The 18,308-nt window shown below is 54.3% G+C and overlaps 1 protein-coding gene across 1 annotated transcript; it reads left to right on the forward strand.

The window, feature by feature from the left end:
- The first annotated feature begins 1,133 nt into the window (after positions 1–1,133).
- Positions 1,134–11,197, forward strand: LOC102729238 (fatty-acid amide hydrolase 1-like). The gene is made up of 13 exons (XM_081816859.1): positions 1,134–1,219; positions 1,446–1,466; positions 1,712–1,840; positions 2,153–2,286; positions 2,853–3,059; positions 4,275–4,315; positions 4,733–4,857; positions 6,078–6,203; positions 6,934–7,031; positions 7,353–7,452; positions 8,896–9,004; positions 10,899–11,021; positions 11,181–11,197. Exons 1-13 carry the CDS (start codon positions 1,190–1,192, stop codon positions 11,195–11,197), a joined length of 1,260 nt encoding a protein of 419 aa, XP_081672985.1. The 5' UTR covers positions 1,134–1,189.
- Positions 11,198–18,308: the final 7,111 nt, after the last annotated feature.

Raw genomic sequence — 18,308 nt, forward strand, 5'->3', positions numbered from 1 at the left:
ATCCCACCAAGTCACTGGAGTGCCTGCCATGCCAGCAGAGGGGCAGTCCCAGCAGCCGCCTCCAGTGGCCATTAACTCCCTCTGCTTGCTCTCCCCACCTCTCCCCAGCTCCCTGAGAGGCTCCCATTTTTACAAGTGGCCATGTGAGGACAACTGCAGGGGAGCGGTAACCTCAGGGTCCCAGATGGACACTGGGCACCTACCCAGAGGGGTGTCATCTCTCCAGGTAGATATGTAGGAATTGGGGGCTGACATGTAGTCTTGATGGGTGCCTGTGGGTCAGCGTGTGCTGGGATGGTCCCTGGAGGGTCCTACTGGGGCTCCTTAGGGCTGGGGGGAGCAGGGCAAGGGATGAGCTCAAGCTGGCTCTTCAGAGTCCTTGAGGGAATCAGGGGCTGTGCCTAGAGGGTCCCTGCTGGGCCGGGCATTAACCTTTTACCTGCTGGACTGTGAAGAGAGGGCAGAGTCCCATGGCAGGCGCTAGGGCAGCTGGGGGTGGTGGGAAACTTGTGGGAGTGGCTTTTTGCTAAGTGACTCAGAAGGATTTCCTTTTAGCCACAATGCAGCCATTGAGGTGCATTCTAGCCAGTTGCCCACTCTATTCTAGAGGGATCTGTGTCTGGGCCCTTCTGAAAGTTCTTGTGGCATACAGGTGGGGGAGTTCTGAGCTCAGGCACTAAGATGTCCTTCCCCAGGTCAGATCACCAGGAGTGGGAAGGCTGGATAGGAAGGAAAGTTGGGATGTCGGGGTGCCCCCCTGAAGGCAAACCCTACAGAGATGAACCTCACTTCCATAACCCCTGAGTCCCAGAACGTGCAGATAGAGTCACGCCCACTGCCGTTGTGCCCATTCTGGGTAGCAACATGAGGGGGCAGGCCCTCCTCTGTGCCCAGGCTGGGCACTGGGGAGGCAGAGACAGAGGGAACATCCAGGACTTTCATGCCAACCTGGAGACCGATCAGGAAATGTTCTTCATGTTAAGGATGAGTCCAGGAGCGTGTGCTGAGCACATGGATGGGTGTGCAACTGCGTATCCGGTGGCGTGTGAGGAGGTGATGTTGAGTATGTGCGAGGGGACTAGAGCGAATCAGTCATTGACCTCTGCCCTCCCATCTCCACAGGAACCCTCCCTGAACCCCAAGGCCATCCTGGAGCTGCCCCTGGAGAGTCTGGCCCAGAAGCTGCAGGATGAAGAGCTCAGTCTGGAGAGTGTCCTCTGTAGCTACTTAGAGGAGGTGGGGGTCGGGTCAGGAGTGGGGTGGGGGCTGTCACTTGTGTCTTCCTCACAGGACGTGGGGGCCAGCGTAACATCACGGCACCACAGCTGGCTTGGGAGGGGGTGCATGCCACAGTCATGCTCTGAGTCAGGGTGCCGGGTGACTGAGTACCCCATGTCTGGCTTCAACCTGAGCCCCCTTATCTGGTCTCCCTCAATGTTGCTCAGGTCCTGAAGGTACATAAGAAGGTAAACTGCCGGGCGCCTGGGTGGCTCAGTTGGTTAAGCGACTGCCTTCGGCTCAGGTCATGATCCTGGAGTCCCTGGATCGAGTCCCGCATCGGGCTCCCTGCTCGGCAGGGAGTCTGCTTCTCCCTCTGACCCTCCCCCCTTTCATGTGCTCTCTCTCATTCTCTCTCTCTCAAATAAATAAATAAAATCTTTTAAAAATAAATAAATAAATAAATAAATAAATAAATAAATAAATAAAGAAGGTAAACTGCCTGACGGATTTCCTGGGCGAGTGTGAGGAGAAACCGCAGGCATTGAAGAAGCTCAAGAAGACTGAGAGAGGCCTTCTCTATGGGGTTCCCATCAGCCTCAAGGACACCTATGACTGCAAGGTGGGCCGGGTTCACATGCGTACACATATGTGTGTGTGCCCATACGTCACTGAGCCTGTGAGCGTCTGAGTGTGTGACACTGGGCGAGTTATGTAATCAAGGATGCACAACTAGAAAGTGGCAGCTAGGATCTGAACCCAGTAGTCCCGCTCTGACCCACCGTGGTCTTCTGCCACTTGGGTGAATTCTCCTACGGGTGCAGCACATGTGTCTCAGAGGCGTGGAGTGGGAGCAGAGTGAGGAGGAGAGTTTGTCCACTGGGCGGGTGCATCCTGACCCCTACGGGCTGGAGTTAATGTCACCTCCTTGCAGGGCCATGACTCTACGTGTGGCCTGGCCCAGTTCCTGGAGAAGCCTGCGGCCAAGGATGGGGTCATTGTGAAAGCGCTCAAGGCTCAGGGAGCTATTCCCTTGGTTAAGACCAACATCCCCCAGACACTGCTCAGGTCTCTGAAATGGGTAGGCGGGGCTGGGTTTGGAGGTGGGCCCAGGACTGACAGCAACTTAAAGTCCTGATTCAGGGCAGAGGGTGAGGTGGGGGCCACTCAAGCAGACCGTGAGGACCGAGGTTCTTGCGCAAGTCTTTCCTGCCCCCTGAGCCTCGGTTTCCTCATCCTATAATGTGTGGGTGGACTTCATAGTCTCTACAGGCCCTCAGGCTCTGAGGTTCTGAAGAGTTTCATCTCTGTGTTTACCCCAGCTTTTCTCTCCTCTCCCGTAGCATTTAGCGTACCTACTCTTGTGAGGAACCTGTTCCCAATTCTGACAGCAGGGCTGGGGGCTCCTGTCCTTGAGTTAGGAGTTGTGGTTGGTGTCCACCCTTGGTCTTCCTTGTGGCAGTGGGCCCTCACCTCAGCCGTAAAGGAGCCTAGGAGGGCTCAGCCCTGGCGAGGAGCATGGGAGCCAAAGCGGGCCCGGGGTCGACTCCTGAGGGGGTCAGTCTCTACACGGGGAGGGACGTTTCCCCAGTTAAACTTTCACCTCCCAGCCCCTTTTCTTCTGCTTCCGTCAGCTTTTATTGCAGCAACCCCATCTATGGACGGACCCTGAACCCCCTGAACTTAAAGAAGACACCTGGGGGTTCCTCAGGGAGTGAGGGAGTCATGCTGGCACAAGGGGGTTTCATCCTGGGCATGGGGTCCAACATTGCTGGCAGCATCCGCATACCAGCCAGCTTTTGTGGGGTCTGTGGCTTCCGGACCACGGGATACCGCCTCAGGTACTTGGTGCTGGTGATGGGGGGAGGAGGGGCTCAGCCCAGCCTAGGGGAACAGAAGTCTGGGGGAGTAGAGGGGCCTGCTTGGCACATCAACTCTTATCCACTCACCTCAGTACTAGGGGAAGTGGCTAAAGGTAGGAGGGCTTCAAATAACTCCTGCTTCAGCCCCAGATCAGCACACCATGTCTGATATAGGTGGCAGTAGAAAAGACCTTCCACTCATTCATTAATTCATTTGTTCATTAATTCATTTGTCTTTACATCTACCCATCTACCTACCTGTTCCCTTAGTCACTCATTGGTCCATCCATTTTCCCATCTATCCATCCTTTGCCTATTCATCCACCTATGCAATCATAATCCCAGTTTCTATCCATCAATCAGTTTCACTATTCATCCACCATTTAATTTATCTAACAAATATTTATTGAGTGTTTACTTTGTGACTGACACTGTACTAGGTACTTGGGATAAATCGGCAAACAGAAGGACAGATATCCCAGCCCTTGACAAATTTATACACATTCTTCCTTCCATTCGTTAATTCATTCACTCATCCATTTATCTCCCCATCCATCCACTGCCTCTGTTCCTTCATCCACCCACCTTTCAGCCTCCCCTGCCCCTGCCGAGTACCTACACTGTGGTGGCCCTTGTGCTGGGGACACAGAACACTCTTGGACCCAGTCACTGCCCTTGTAGTGCTATTAGACATGCAAATGGCTGAGTCAGAAAGTGATGGGGCTCTAAGAGAGGGTCAAAGGCTTGTGGGAATTCACAGGATGAAGCTGACCTTTTCTTCAACAGAGATTTATTAAAAGCCTAGACTTTAAACTTTCAGAAGCAGGGCAAGGGAAGGGAAGGCTTCCCGGAAGAGGCAGAATCTGAGCTTGGCTTTGAAGGATGGATATGCAGAGATGGCGTAGAGTCTAGAAGGCTGTAAACTGTGAGCAACTTACTTTGCCTGGAGTAATACGTGTGTGTGGAAGGTCTAGAAGGGTACGCTGTGGAAGGAGCTGACACTCCAGAGGCTTGAAGGCAGTCAAAGAGATCAGACTTAATGCTGTGGGCAGTAGGGGTCACGGCAGGGTTGAAGCAGCTCCTCTTCCTGGGTGCTGGGTCCTGGGGGAGTGCTTGGCTGGCTGCTAAAGCCTTGGGTCTCAGGCCAGTCCCTTCAAGTGCTGAGCAGGACTCTGGGTGGGCGGGGTTTTGCAGCTACTCTGGAATCGCCTCTGCTGTCAAAGGCAAGAAATCAGGTAAACTGGCTGTGCCCGTGGCCACACCCATTCAAAGATAACCTGTCAGCCTTCCTCCCAAGGACATTTCACTCAGCCCCTATCTCAGACAGATTAGCCCGACTGGTGATAAAGCAATCTGAAGGGATAGCATGGCTCCCACCCGGCCTCCCCCAAGTCCAGTGAGAAGTGCTTCCTACTATCTAGCTTTAGTCTCTCCTACTTGTCTCTTGTTGTTCTGCCCCAGCTAAGAGTCTCCTGTCAGGCACCGAGCTGCTTTGGCTGGTGTGCCAACTCTGCCTGTCCCCAACCCCTGACCCAGGTTGGCCCCAGGACCCTTTGACCCTGATCATGGTCTTGGGCCCCACCCTCTGAGGCCAGGCCGTGGGGGTCCCCAGAGCGGAAAGGATGAGAGGAATCTGCCTCCCTTCTGTTCAGTGACTACAGTGGCTGGCCCCATGGCCCGGGATGTGGAGAGCCTGGTGCTGTGTATGCGAGCCCTGCTAAGTGAAGACATGCACCGATTGGACCCCACTGTGCCTTTCATGCCCTTCAGGGAGGAGGTGAGCTGGGTTGGGGAGCAGGCCTGGAGGACTCCCACCTCTCCCCTCCTTTCTTTCCTCATTGACATGTCTACCATCTGGTCAGACCGCTTTTCCCAGCCCAGGGTACAGTGACCAAGAAGCCCACATGTTCAGTCATATTCACCTCCCATCTCTGCTGGACACCAGCTGCTTTGGCCTCTCAGCTGCTTGGACCCATAGCTAATACTGCCCCCAGAGAGGGACTCCATCGTCATAGACCCAACACACACACAGACATAACACTCAGCAGGTATGGTTTAGAGAGTCTCCCCATCCATCCACTCATCTAGCCACTATCTGGTTAAGCTGGGCTTCCAGTCCTCTAGGTAACCTCAGCCAAGTCACATCTCTTTTTAGGCCCCAGTCTCCCCAGTGGTATAATAAAGAGGTTGGACCAGAAGATTGCTCCAGGCCCTGCCAGCTTTGGCAGGCTTCATTTATTCATTAGTTTATTCAACAACATTTATTAGTACCTACTATGTGCAGGCTCTTTGTAGTTCATCCTAACACTCACTCTATAGAATGAGCATTGTGCTTCTCATTTACAGGCAAGGAAACTGAGGGGAAATGAAGTGACTTGCCTATGATCACATAGCTAGTAACTGGCAGAGCTGGGCTTTGAACCCAGCCCTATCTGCTCTAGAACCCTCTCCACAGGGAGAGTCTCTGTCTACCATTCAGTCAATGTCTACTCATCTGATCTCTACACACATCCTAATGCAATCAACCTGTGATCATTTTCTGTCACCCATTATTTGCCTCCACTAATTTCTCCATCTCCATCCTCTCCTGGCTGTTTTTTAGCGTAAGGGTCTTTGTGTCTATTCACCTACTTACTTACCTGCCCCTCCTCAATTCCAACCACCCATTCTTCCACCCACCCATCTATCCATCCGATCCTCTGCCCACCCACCCATTCACCATCTCATACATATGCCCATCCACTCATTCATGAATCTATCTACCATCTATCTGCCTATCTACCTCATCCACTCAATCATGTCCCCATCCATTTGCCCTTCCAGGGGTTTCTCCAGAGGACCTAGAGCCTGGAAAGTATACAGAGAGGCTCCAAGGGGGTCTTAGGGAGTTTCTGTAGATTCCCCTGGGTTGAAGACAGCCGTGGCCCAAGGTCCCAGTCTGGCTCTTGAAGAGGCCTCAGTCTCTTCTGAGACCCACCCAGCTCTTCTTGCCCACAGGTATACTCCAGTAACCAGCCCCTTCGAATTGGCTACTGTGAATCAGATGGCTTCACCCAGCCAACTCCTAGCATGGCCAGGGCCATGAGGCTCACCTCCAGGCTGCTCCAGGATGCAGGACATCAGGTAGGCTTGCATAGCCTGGATTGGGAGGGAAGCCAGACTTGTGAGGATGCTGGGCTAGGCCATTCTTGGAGAGAAAAGAAGTTATATCTGAGTCTGAGCTGCTAACATCACTGTGTTTCCCCTAAGTTTCCTGGAGAAAACTGATGGACTGCAGGTGGGGGCAGGGTGGGCCCACCCTGTGAGGAAGGCATCAAGATTTTGCAGTTTCCCCCTTCAGGGATGGTGACTCAGGGACTCACTCCCATAATTCTTATAGCCTGGGTTTCTGTTGCGTCTATCAAATGGCTGTGAGGAGATCCCTGTCCTCAAAATCCCCTTCCTCTCCCACCCCCAACCCCTGCCTCCCACATCCATTGGCTTGTCCTGGTCCTGACTCCCCTTTGAGAATTGCTGGTTGGCGACACATGGACCTATGTAATCTTGGACCAGTCTCATAACCCCCCTGAGCCTCAGTTTTCTACCACATGGGGCGGCTGTGAAGGTTAAATGAGCTCCCATATGTGAAACACATGGCCTGGGGCAGGATCACAGTGAAGCAGGCAGGAAATGAGGGTTGCTTGAATGCCATGGCGTCTCCGTGGGGGGTGAGGGAGTGTCATGGCAGCGGAGGGGCTCAGGTGGATGGAGACCGGTGGTGATGTGCTATCCCCTCTTTAAATCCTGAGGGATGCAGACAATCCCGGGCGGGGTGGGAAGCGCTCCAGGCCCTGACTCAGCCTCTGTCTCCCAGGTCATCCCCTTCTCCATCCCCCGTGTAGAGTATGCTGTCGAACACCTGTTCGTGGGAGGTCTGTTTGCCGATGGAGGGGCCACCCTTCTGGAGAAGATGTACGTTTGTCAGGACTCAGATGTAGGGCATGGGGCTGGGGTCAGGGCTGGTGGTGACCTGAGCCCTAGGAAGGGACTGTGTGGGCCTGGGCTGGTGGGATGCCTCTGGTTAATTGTGTGACCTTAAACAGCAAGTCAGCAACCCAGGCCCCGTCTTCAGGATGTGCGTGTTCCAGGGGTGGTGCTGGTGGGAACAGAAGTGTTTCTTTGGGTCTCACCTCCTTCCATGGCTTCCCTCTGGAGTGGGAGTTGGGTGGGGATGAGAGCCAGTCGATGGCTGAAATGCTGTGACTGACCGGATACGCGTCTGTGGTTCCTCAGTGAGGGGGACATTGTGGACCTTTGCATAAAGACAATGATCAATACGCTCCGCCTGCCAGACCCTCTCAAGTGTTTCTCAGCCTATATCCTGAAGTACATAGTGAGTGTGGGCCGAAGGTGGGGGAGGCATTCAGGAGGGGAGAAGCCCACAGGAGAGAAGGACTCAGAATGGGGCCCAGAGAGTAGTGGGGGCTCAGAGAAGAGGAACTGAAAAGGCTAATGGGGGCCAAAAGAGAGCGGTGCTTTTAGAGAGAGGGGTGCATCTCAGAAAGAGGAAGGGGTTTTAGAGAGGGGGTGGGGGCCTAGAGGGGGCTAAAGGCTTTTGGAGGAGTAGAAGCTTCTGCAGAGTTGCTTTTTCTGGACCCCAATTCTGGGCAGACTGGTGTTGCCCTGTGGTTTCTGAGTGGGTCTCTCCTTCTCTCCCCATCTCTAGGATCCCCGACCTAGCCAGAAGTTGAAAGAGATTCGTGGAATGGGGTGAGTGCTAGTCTCCTCAGGTGAAGCTCACAGGCATCTTCCATGGGGTGGGGGGAATTAAGTAAGGGCCATGTGGCTAGAGTTGGCATCCACTGGGGGCAAGGGCTGTTTAGACTTTGGGATCTAATTAGGTTTTTAGGGTTATATCTGACACTGGCTAAATTTAGGCTTTTGAGTGGGGTTGAGATTGGGGCTACTTTGGGGCTGGGGTTTGATTTGGAGTTAAGCTCTGAGCTCAGGCTAGAATTAGCTTAGGCTGGGGTAAAGTTTGGGCTTAAGTTGAGATTGGGTTTGGGTTTGGGTTGGGGTTAAGGTTGGAATTGGGGCTGGAGTAGCCTGAGGGCTGACTGGGGGCCTCAGGTTAGGGGAAGAACCTGTAGCTTTGGGGGGAGCCTGTGAGTCCCTGTGGCTGGTGGTGGTGGTGGGGGGGGCATTGACCAGAGAGTGTGGACTCTTGGGAGCACTGGACAGGCAAGGTGTTTTGGTCAGTGAACAAGACACAGGGTCATTCCCAGCCCATCAGCTGATTTGCAGCCTGCATGGAGACGAGGCTCTAGCTCTTGGCTGTAATGTCCCAATTTGTCTAAAAGGGAATCCTCCCATGCTGACCTTTGGACTTCCGTGTCTTATTTATTCCCCCAGGACTCCCAAAAAACTGTGGGAACATCACACAGCAGTGGAGGTGATGTGTGCCTGAAGAGACCTCAAGGGACTGCTGGAGCGGGGGCAGCAGAGACCTGGGTGGTGACAAGAGTGGCCAGATTGGGGGTGGGCTACACCTGGATGGGGAGGCTTGGGGACATGGGAGGTTAATTTAGTCCATCTCTTTGGGGCCAGGATGATAACGTTGTTCCCAAATAATTGCAGCCCGAGACTCCCCTTCCCATCCCTTCACCTCAGCCCCTGGGAAGGCCCTGACCCCCTCCTCCCGCCCCCCAGATATCTTAGGGTGCATCTCACAGCCTGGGAATTCTTCCTGATGTTGAATGCCACTGGGCTGGGCAGCACCTGACCTTGTCTTGCAAACAGTGACTTCTGCTGGTCCCACCCCTCACTGTCCCTGCAGGAGTATCAGCAAGAGTTCATAGCCAAGTGGAGGTGCTTGGACCTGGATATTCTGCTGACACGAGCGCTGACCCCTGCCTTCTCTACAGGCCATTCTAGCATGGCATTAGGTGAGATGAATCTGGGTCCTGATGGGGTTGAGACCCAGAGCCTAGGGCTTCAGAGTCCTGCCACAGCTTCTGTGGTCTTGACCTCTGTCACCATTCACGATTAAAAAAAAAAAAAAATTCTTAAATTGAGGTAAAATTCAGATAACATAAAGTCACCATTTTAAAGTGTACAATTCCGTGGTTTCGAATGTATTTAGAATGCTGTGCAACTACTACCGCTATCTAATTCCAGAACATTTCCGTTATCTTGAAAAGAAACCCTGTACCCGTGAGCGGACACTCCCAATTTCCATTCACTTTTTTTTTTTTTAAGATTTTATTTATTCTTTTGAGACACAGAGACACAGAGAGAGAGAGCATGAGCAGGGAGAGAGGCAGTGGGAGAGGGAGAAGCAGGCTCCCCGCTGAGCCAGGAGCCCGATGCCGGGAGGGATCCCAGGATGCTGGGATCATGACCTGAGTCGAAGGCAGACGCCCAACCATCTGAGCCACCCAGGTGCCCCTCCATTCACTTTTAAAATGAATTTTATTGAGGGGCACCTGACTGGCTCAGTCAGTAGAGCATGGGATGCTGGATCTTAGGGTCATGAGTTCAAGCCCCCCTGTTGGGCGTAGAGCTTACTTAAAAAAGAAAAAAAAAAGAAAGGAAAAAAACGAACTTTACTGAAATATAATTCACATGCAGTGAAGCCCACCGACTTTCAGAGTGTAATTTGATAAATTTTAACAAATGCATATAGCTGTATAACTACCACCATAATAAAAATATAGACTATTTTTTATCATCCACCACATTTCCCTGATGGCCCTTTGCAGTTCACCCTATCCTTGCAAACTGCAACCACTGAGCCGCTTTCTGTCACTATAGTTTTGCTTTTTCTGGGATTTCATATAAATGGAATCAGAAGGAAGGAGGCTTTTGGGTCTGGCTTCTTTCACTTAGCGTATGCATTCACCCTTAACGGGCTTCCTGCTGCCCCACTTTAAAAGGTAGCTTTGGGGCGCCTGGGTGGCTCAGTTGGTTAAGCGACTGCCTTCGGCTCAGGTCATGATCCTGTAGTCCCGGGATCGAGTCCCGCATCGGGCTCCCTGCTCGGCGGGGAGTCTGCTTCTCCCTCTGACCCTCCCGACACTCCCCCCTCATGTGCTCTCTCTCTCTCAGTGTCTCTCTCTCAAATAAATAAATAAAATCTTTAAAAAAAAAAAAAAAGGTGGCTTTGGCCTAGCCCCCCTGAAGCGAAGCCTCGGCACAAGGCAGTTTCTGGGCCAATGCTGGGGCCCCTGCCCAGCTCAGGTTCAGGCCTCAGCGGTGTTATCAGTGCAGAATGAAAACCCACCTCAAGCCTGGACTCCTCTTCCCTGGGCCCCCCCACAGTGGCTGCCCAAAAGCACATCCCACACCCGGCCCTGCATCCATGTCCTCTGCTGACATCACTGCCCCCTCTTTGTCACTCATTCCCTGCAAACAGGTGGCTGCTGCAGGGGAGCTGCCTTTTAACTCAGGGTTGCCCTCCCTGCACGCTTCAGCCATCCTCAGCCGGGTGGTCTGTGAAAACCCAGCTAACTTGGCAACCACCTCGGTTTCCTCATTATACACAGGGAAGAGCCAAGTCCGCCTCACAGGGGTGGAGAGGACTCAAGGAATCAGGAACGGAGAGAGGCCAGCACAGTGCCTGGCACAGAGGAAGGCTTCAAGTGCATCCATCCTCTCCTTCCCTCCACTGTGGGGCGGGCAGGAAGCCGTGGTCAGGTGATTTCCTGGCCCCAGACGGCGAACGTTGCAAGCCCAGAGGGCTGCAGTTCCGAGAAGGACCCCGAGGGGGCGCTCCCCCAACACTCTTCCCCACCTGTGTCTTTCGTCCCCTGACCTGGGCTGGCAGGGATCTTCCTACAGACGTCGCCTCCTACTGGAGCCTGTACAATGTCCTGAACTTGCCCGCTGGCATGGTGCCGGTCACCGCGGTGACGCTGCAGGACGAGGAGGAACTGGACTTCTACAAGGGATACTACGGAGACAGTTCTGACAAATCTTTCTGGGAGATCAGTTTCCCTCTCCATACCTCTCCCCCAGGGGCACAAGCCAGGACTGAGTCTTGCCTCCATCCCAGTCCGAGCGAGTGGGAGTGGGGTGGGGCCAGTCATTCCTACTGTTTATCCTTTATCACTTCTGCTGCAGTTTCACCCCATCTCTGAGGACACACCCTCTGAGCTCCAAGTTAGCCTCTGTCCTTGTCCAGGGAGGATACTTTACAAAACCACGGGCTTCTTTTTTTTTTTTTTTTAAAGATTTTATTTATTTATTTGACAGAGAGAGAGAGACAGTGAGAGAGGGAACACAAGCAGAGGGAGTAGGAGAGGGAGAAGCAGGCTCTCCGCTGAGCAGGGAGCCCGATGCGGGGCTCGATCCCAGGACCCTGAGATCATGACCTGAGCCAAAGGCAGACACTCAACGACTGAGCCACCCAGGCGCCCCAAACCACGGGCTTCTTGACACTTCCGTAGGGAAAGTTGACCCCAGAGGCAGGAAGAGTGGAGCAAATGCTGCTGGTTAGGAGCTTACCAGGGAACTGGACTGGACGCTCCTCCTCTCTGAGCCTCAACGTCTTTGCCAGGAAAATGGGAATTAAAATATCTACCCTGCAGGGTTGTCCTAAAGGTTCAATGGAAAAACAGTGAAGCAATCAGTATAAGGCTTTGTATATAGGAAGTGTTCAATAAATGCTACTATTACTAATTCAGAGGTGGCTTCACAAAAGGAAATATTTCCATGTGCATATTTAATGCATGATCTAAAATAACAATCCTGTCTTGGGTGACAGAGAGAAAGAGAGGGGGAGAGAGACTGACTCTGAAAAGTAGGTATGTGTCTGAGTCAGACATTAAGTAACTTACTTTTCTGGAAATTGATTTTAGTGCTAGAGTTACCCAGTGGAACTGCTGACCTGAATTCTGAGAAAATAATAATAATGACACTATCTAATGTGTCCTGAACTCTTACTCTGTTCCAGGAACTGTTTAAAAGTGCTGTATATATATTAAATCATTAAATCCCCTAACTGTCCTGGGAGGTTTTACGAAGTTGGCAATGGGGGCGCACATAGGTTAAGAGGCTTGACCCCTGTCGCCACGCCACGCAGGCAGGTGAAGCGGGGGGAGCCCGGACTTGAAGCCAGTTGACTTGACTCGTGACAGAGACAGATAAGGGCTTGTATCTTATCATCATAAAACAATGGAAACATGTTTGAATGCCTCTAAGTATGTTTGGATTTCATGGCAGACACTCAGGTTCAGTCCCCATGTTCCCGAGTCTGCGTTTGGGGTCAAGGTACCTCTTTCAGTGCAGAAGTATGACCGGGCTCTGGATCAGGGATTTGCACATTCTTCTTTCCTTTGCTGAGAACATTGGGTGGATACTTGGTTTTTTTTATTTCATGATTGCCGTCAGCTGTCTGCACAGGGACCAAGTTTTGCATCTTAACCCTGGAGAACTAGAGACAGATAAAGTCAGAATAGTTTTTCCAGGTTTCCCTGAGAGCTGAGGAAGCCTGGGACTCTGAGATCCAGGACATCTCTACCTTAATGTAGATTGGGGATGAGATGTTTGGACTAATGCAGATCGGTGGTGAGGGAGGCTGGGCACGGGGCCTCTGAGCGGAGAGCAGGCTCTAAGCCCACCCACCTTCTCTCTGGGCAGGCGGTACAAGGATCCGTGGGACTTCCTGTGGCTGTGCAGTGCGTTGCTCTGCCGTGGGAGGAGGAGCTGTGTCTCCGGTTCATGAAGGAGGCGGAGACCTTGGCCAAGAACCACAGGGGACCTGAGTGATTTGGTCACTCCTCCTGGAGGCCTTCCTACATCCTCATCCAAGTCTGCTCCTGATGCCTCTTCTCATGAATACTATATCTGACTCATGTTTCCTCTTCCCAGAAGCCCACCAGATTCCTTTTCTTTGTTGTCCTTCTGCATGGTTACTCAATGCACGGACTCCTCAGATTGGCTCAAGATGGGGCACAGGGTGAAGGGCTCAATAAACATTTCGGGCTGGCTGGCCTTGTGATCTCTGGTCTAGGTGGGGCTGTAGCCCCTGGTGGCCTTCTGCCTCCCACTACTCTCCTCCAGCTCAGTCCCCCAGATGATATCCCAGATCGCAGCAGAGGGGAAAGAGCCCCAGACAGAGAGGCTGGTGACCGGGGTCCAAGTCCTGGCTCTGCCAGTGGCTTGCTGTGTAATGCTGGGCAAAATACTTCCCCTTTCTGGACTTCGGGTTTCTCATCTACAAATCGAAGGGGTTAGATCTGATGAGGTCCATGGTACCTGTCAACGTGACTATTCTGTGACCTGTGACTTCTAGGCACTTCCTTGATCAAGAACTTGCCATGACTTCCACTGCTGTCTAGAGAAAGTTCCAAAGAGCAGGCCCAAGAGAGTGAAACCCAGTCAGAACTGATCCTAGGTTGGGACCCAGACCCAAGCTCACAGTCCAGTGCTTAGCCTGCAAAGCGCCAGTTTCTTGGCTTGACACTCAGCAGCTCCCAAGATCCTCCACAGCGTCCACCACAGCACAGCGTCCCTTTCTTCCCTCTACCCGGAGCCTTCTTGTCACCACAAGCACACTTCGCACTTCTGCCTTTGTACCTGTCACACCGTTCCCTCCACCCAAACACCTTCACTGTCTTCTTTGTCCTTCAAGCCCTGAGTCAAATGCCACTTCCTTCAGGAAGCCTTCTTTGATCCCCCCCCAATTCTCCCATGACTGTCCTTTCATCTGAACTCTCTTGAGGTCCTTCCCCGTTAAAGCTTACCCTTTCTGTATCTCACTCCTCTTTGCAGTCCTACTTCCAGCCAGCTCGGCAAACTAATGGACTCATTCCTCCCTGTGCTCGATAGCAGAGACTTTCTGGAGATAAAACCTCAATGCAGAGGAATAGATTTTCTCCATCCTCCCCATCCACCTATATAGCCATCCATCCTACATTTGTTGAGTACCTCCTCTGAACCCAAATGATGGAATTTCAGGCAGAAAAAGACCTGAGAGTTTAACTACGAAGGAATCACGCCAGAAGGGAAGTCCTGACTCCGCCTACCACAGAAGGAAGCATCTGGGATGTCCAGGGGCAGGTGAGACAGGGCGATTGCTGACCTCACTGGGGCCTCTACCTCTTCCAGGCTCTACCACAGAGCCTGAGATCTCTGCTGGACAAGGAATCTCACGGTTTCTCCTCAAACAGGGCTAGTAGGGCTCCCGCTCTGTCCTCTCTCTCCCCATAAGAGGGAGGTCTAACAGGCCAGGAGAAAATGGTTGGGGTGGGGGGTGGGGGCAGAGAGGTTTTCTACCTCAAGTCCCTCCTGCCTCCTCTCTCACTCCCACAGGCTGCAAACAGTTTGGGCACCAGGGGGCAGCATTGAGCTTTACACAGCCCAGGCGGGCCTGAGCCTTCAGCTTTCAGATGCACTGTCTCCAGGTCTTTCCCAGTCTAAACACAGATGGGAAAACTAGAGGCGGCGAGACCGAGATTGGCGAACATAGGAATAAGCTGGTGGTTTAAACTTTAGAAGATTATAAGACATAGGGGGCAGAATTCTATTTTTGTCTGAAATGAGCCTGGGGAAAGAGTGGCAGATACCAGCCCAAGGGGCCCAGTAAATGGGAAGCCTAGCCTCAGGCCAGATTTTCCTCCAGGCTGGGCTTTCTCTTGTTTCTCCGGAGCTGAAATTTGGGTCAACAACTGCCTTCCTCTGCAGCTCCAGCTCCAGTTCCTGTGCTGGCCTGTAACCTCTCACTACCTGCCAGCACCATCTTCAGCTGAAGTCACCCCCTGTCTGCGTGACTGTGGGCAGGTCATTGGCTTCCTCGGCGCCCTTTCCCATAGTGGCTGAGGCCGTGGGTGGGTGGGTGCGGATGGGATGTCCAGGGACAGGGCATCGCCTCCTTCTCCCCTTCCCACTCCTGTTACTTCCACTGCAGAAGGCTTGATCTGGGCACGCAGGTGTCCAGCTTCTGGCTCAGCCTCCTCCGGGGCAGTGGGGAAGTCTCCCAGCTTCTTTGAGACTGCTTTTTCTGTGAGATGGAAATGATTACATCTGCCACAGCCACAGGATGAGACCGATCCACAGAGGGTGACAGCCGGGTGGGAGAGGACTCGAGGTCCCCTCCCCAGCCTGGGAGTCATTGCTGAGTGTCCAGCGTTCACCAGGAAGAGCCAGCTCCTGGAGGAGCCCGAAAGCAATAGGGTGGTGGGTCACTCCAGGGAGGGAATTTATTTATTTTATTTTATTTTATTTTATTTTTAAAGATTTTATTTATCTGACAGAGAGAGACACAGCGAGAGAGGGAACACAAGCAGGGGGAGTGGGAGAGGGAGAAGCAGGCTTCCCGCCGAGCAGGGAGCGGGGCTCCATCCCAGGACCCTGGGATCATGACCTGAGCTGAATGAAGGCAGGCGCTTAAGGACTGAGCCACGCGGGCGCCCCAGGGGGGGAATTTAGCTCCGAAACAGGGGAATTCCAGTATGAGGGGGAGTCCACAAAGGCTGGCACTGAGGCCCCTGGCTAGGACGATTTGGGAAGGGGTTGTCTTGAGTTCTGGTCTTGCTTCTGTGCTGTGAGATGCAGGTAAGAGCTATCCTCTTTCCGGGCCTCTGTTTCCCCGGTGGCTGCACGGGGCGGGGGGGAGGTGGGGTGTCCTCCTGTCTCCCCGCTCCCCTCTTCGTTTGGAAGGCTCTGCCAGCCAGCCCCTCGTCGTCCCACCGGCCCAGGGACCGGCCGGGCCTCTCCACCTTACCCATCATCGCACACCAATTCCGTCACCCGGCGCGGTCTCGGGTGGCCGGGGCCGACAGACCCCCGCGGAGGCGCCCCCTCCTCTCCCTCCTGGCCAACAGAGTCCGGCTCCCTCCCCGGCCGCTTCGCCGCCAGCCCCGCGCCCGGGCCGCCCCGCCCGCCGCGCCTCCCCCGGCGCCCGCATTAAAGCGCATATGCAAGCCATGAATTATCAACTGAAAGGAGTCAATTACCGGCTCTAAAAACGAGTGTCTGCGCCCGGAGCGCCCGGGGCCATCCGCCTATTTACGGAGCGATTTCCCCCGCCCGGCCTCGAGAGGGATAGACGGGGAGAGATGGAGCCCGAGACCGGGAGGGAGAGAGCCACGGGGAGAGAGACTGGGAGAAGCAGAGGGCCAGAGACCCGCAGAGACGGGAGAGAGAGAAACTGGGACGGGAAGGAGAGACAGAAGTCTGGAGAAACACGCAGAGACTCAGAAGAGGCAAAGGCGGCTTGGATCCCTCTTCAACCGAGAGTCAGAGGTGGGGGCGTGGGGGTGGCGGTGGGAGGGAGCGACAGGACCTCAAAGGCCCTGATTCCCCTCCCCCCGTCTGGGTGGGCACCCTAGCCCTCCAGGGCTGGGGGGGACTGGACTGCTGGCTGGAGCACTGGGGGAAAGTGGGGAGCATAGTTCTGGTAGGAAACTGGGGAGCAGGCTGTGGCATTGTCCAGTGTGGAGGTGAGCCAGCCAGCGTGATCAGGAGAAGAGGGAGGAGAGGTGAGGACCAGGCACAAAGTGAGGATAGAGTCTGACTTGGGGGTGTCTGCAGAGCCCCAGCATGGAGAGAGGGCTGGGGAAACCAGCCTCAGTGCGCTCTGGAAGTCCTGTCTGCCCCGCTGGGCTCCTACTCACTCTTTGACCCCTGTGCCTGCCTCAGCCCAGCACACACCCCCATTCTAGTCCACGATCCAGGCCCTTCTTCTCCACCAGACCCAGAGTGTGGCAAGGGCAGGGCCTTCCCCACCTAGGCCCTCTGGAGGGAGCTACAAGGAGCTACCTAAGTGTTGAATGAGTGAAGGGAGGAGTGAGCTGCGCTAGAGGGGACCCTGGCTTGGACTGAGGCTGTGACCAAGGCTCAGAGTTTGGAGAGCAAGGCTGAGTGTAAAGCACTCTGTACAGATCACGTGGAAAGCTCCCAGCCACCCTGGGGCTGGGGGAGGTCACAGCAACTGAGTCCAGCCCTGGCGATGCAGGGGAGGAGCAGGGGCACCGAGGCTGGTGGTGGGTGGGGTGGGGGGAGCTGAGGCCTAGCTCACCGGCCCCAGTGAGTTGCTGCCCGAGCCCCCAGGGCTTGTACTTCCAGGTCCCTGGGATCCTAGGCCTCTCCTGGAAGGGGTGGGGATAGGGGACCCCCAGGAACTCTGAAGAAGGAGCAGGGTCTAAACTGGGCCACAGGGAAGAGTCTGGGCTGGGGTATTAAACAAAGCCCTCGACAGAGTCCGGCTCCCTCCCCGGCCGCTTGGCCGCCAGCCCCGCGCCCGCCCCCCGCCCCAGCTGTGTGACCTGGGGCAAGCCCCTTAACTTCTGAGCCTCAAGTTCCTTAATCTCGAACACGGGGACCATGCTATCCACTTTCTAAGAACGTTCTCACGTGTGCATAGCACTTTCCCAAGAGGGAAAGTAAAGAATCAGAGCAGCTACTGTTGATTGAGGCTTACAAGGTGCCAAATGCCATGCATCATGGATTCTCCGTATCTTCCTCCCAACCACTTTCCCATGATGTGAAGTCACTTTGCAGAAAGGGAAACATGAAGAGAGGCTGCAACTGGGAAGCGATAGCCTCAAGGGTCGAAGCCAGGTCTGTCTCTAGAGCTTTTTTAACCCCTACACCACGCGGGACCTCCCAGACTAGGCCCAGTGTGTCCCCTGCCCTGTTCGCTCAGCCCTCCCAGTCTGAATGCGCCCCAATCTACTGAAGGGACGGCTGCCCGCTGGGCAGGACAGCTCAGGTCCAGCAGAGGCAGCCCCCGGGGTCCTGCTCCCCTCATGGCCTGGGCCGGGCGTCTGGCCGGACAAGTCTGCGGCCCTTCCGTGCCATTAGCGGGCAGCCAGAGGGGGTGTCTGCAAGTGCCAACGCTGGGGTTCCCGTGACCGCTCGCCTATTAGTGGCTGGTGGCTTCACAGTGATTTATTGGGGTTTCTTCATTTCCCCTTGGTCTGCTATAAACATATTTATACCACCAGAGTGACCGATAAATTTCCCTTATGAATCCCGTTATCTCCCCCATTAACCATCCGTCACCTTTTATGCGGCCACAGTGGGCCAGGCCAGGGCAAGGGGGCTGGGTGGGAGGCCCGAGGCCAGCGCAGCCCACGGGCCCAGTGAACTCTTCACCTCCCCCACTGCTCCCCAGACAGTGGCGCTGCTGCCTTGGAGCTGCCTCTAGCATGAGGACATGGGCCTTGGAACACACTGGACGGGCCCTTTGAAACGTGGCTTCCTCCTGGCTCTCAGAATAGGGAAGTGCCTCTCGGGGCTCACCCG

This window comes from Leptonychotes weddellii, chromosome 4 (genome assembly GCF_054177405.1).
Source record: "Leptonychotes weddellii isolate Sample4059 chromosome 4, ASM5417740v2, whole genome shotgun sequence".
NCBI lineage: Eukaryota > Metazoa > Chordata > Mammalia > Carnivora > Phocidae > Leptonychotes > Leptonychotes weddellii.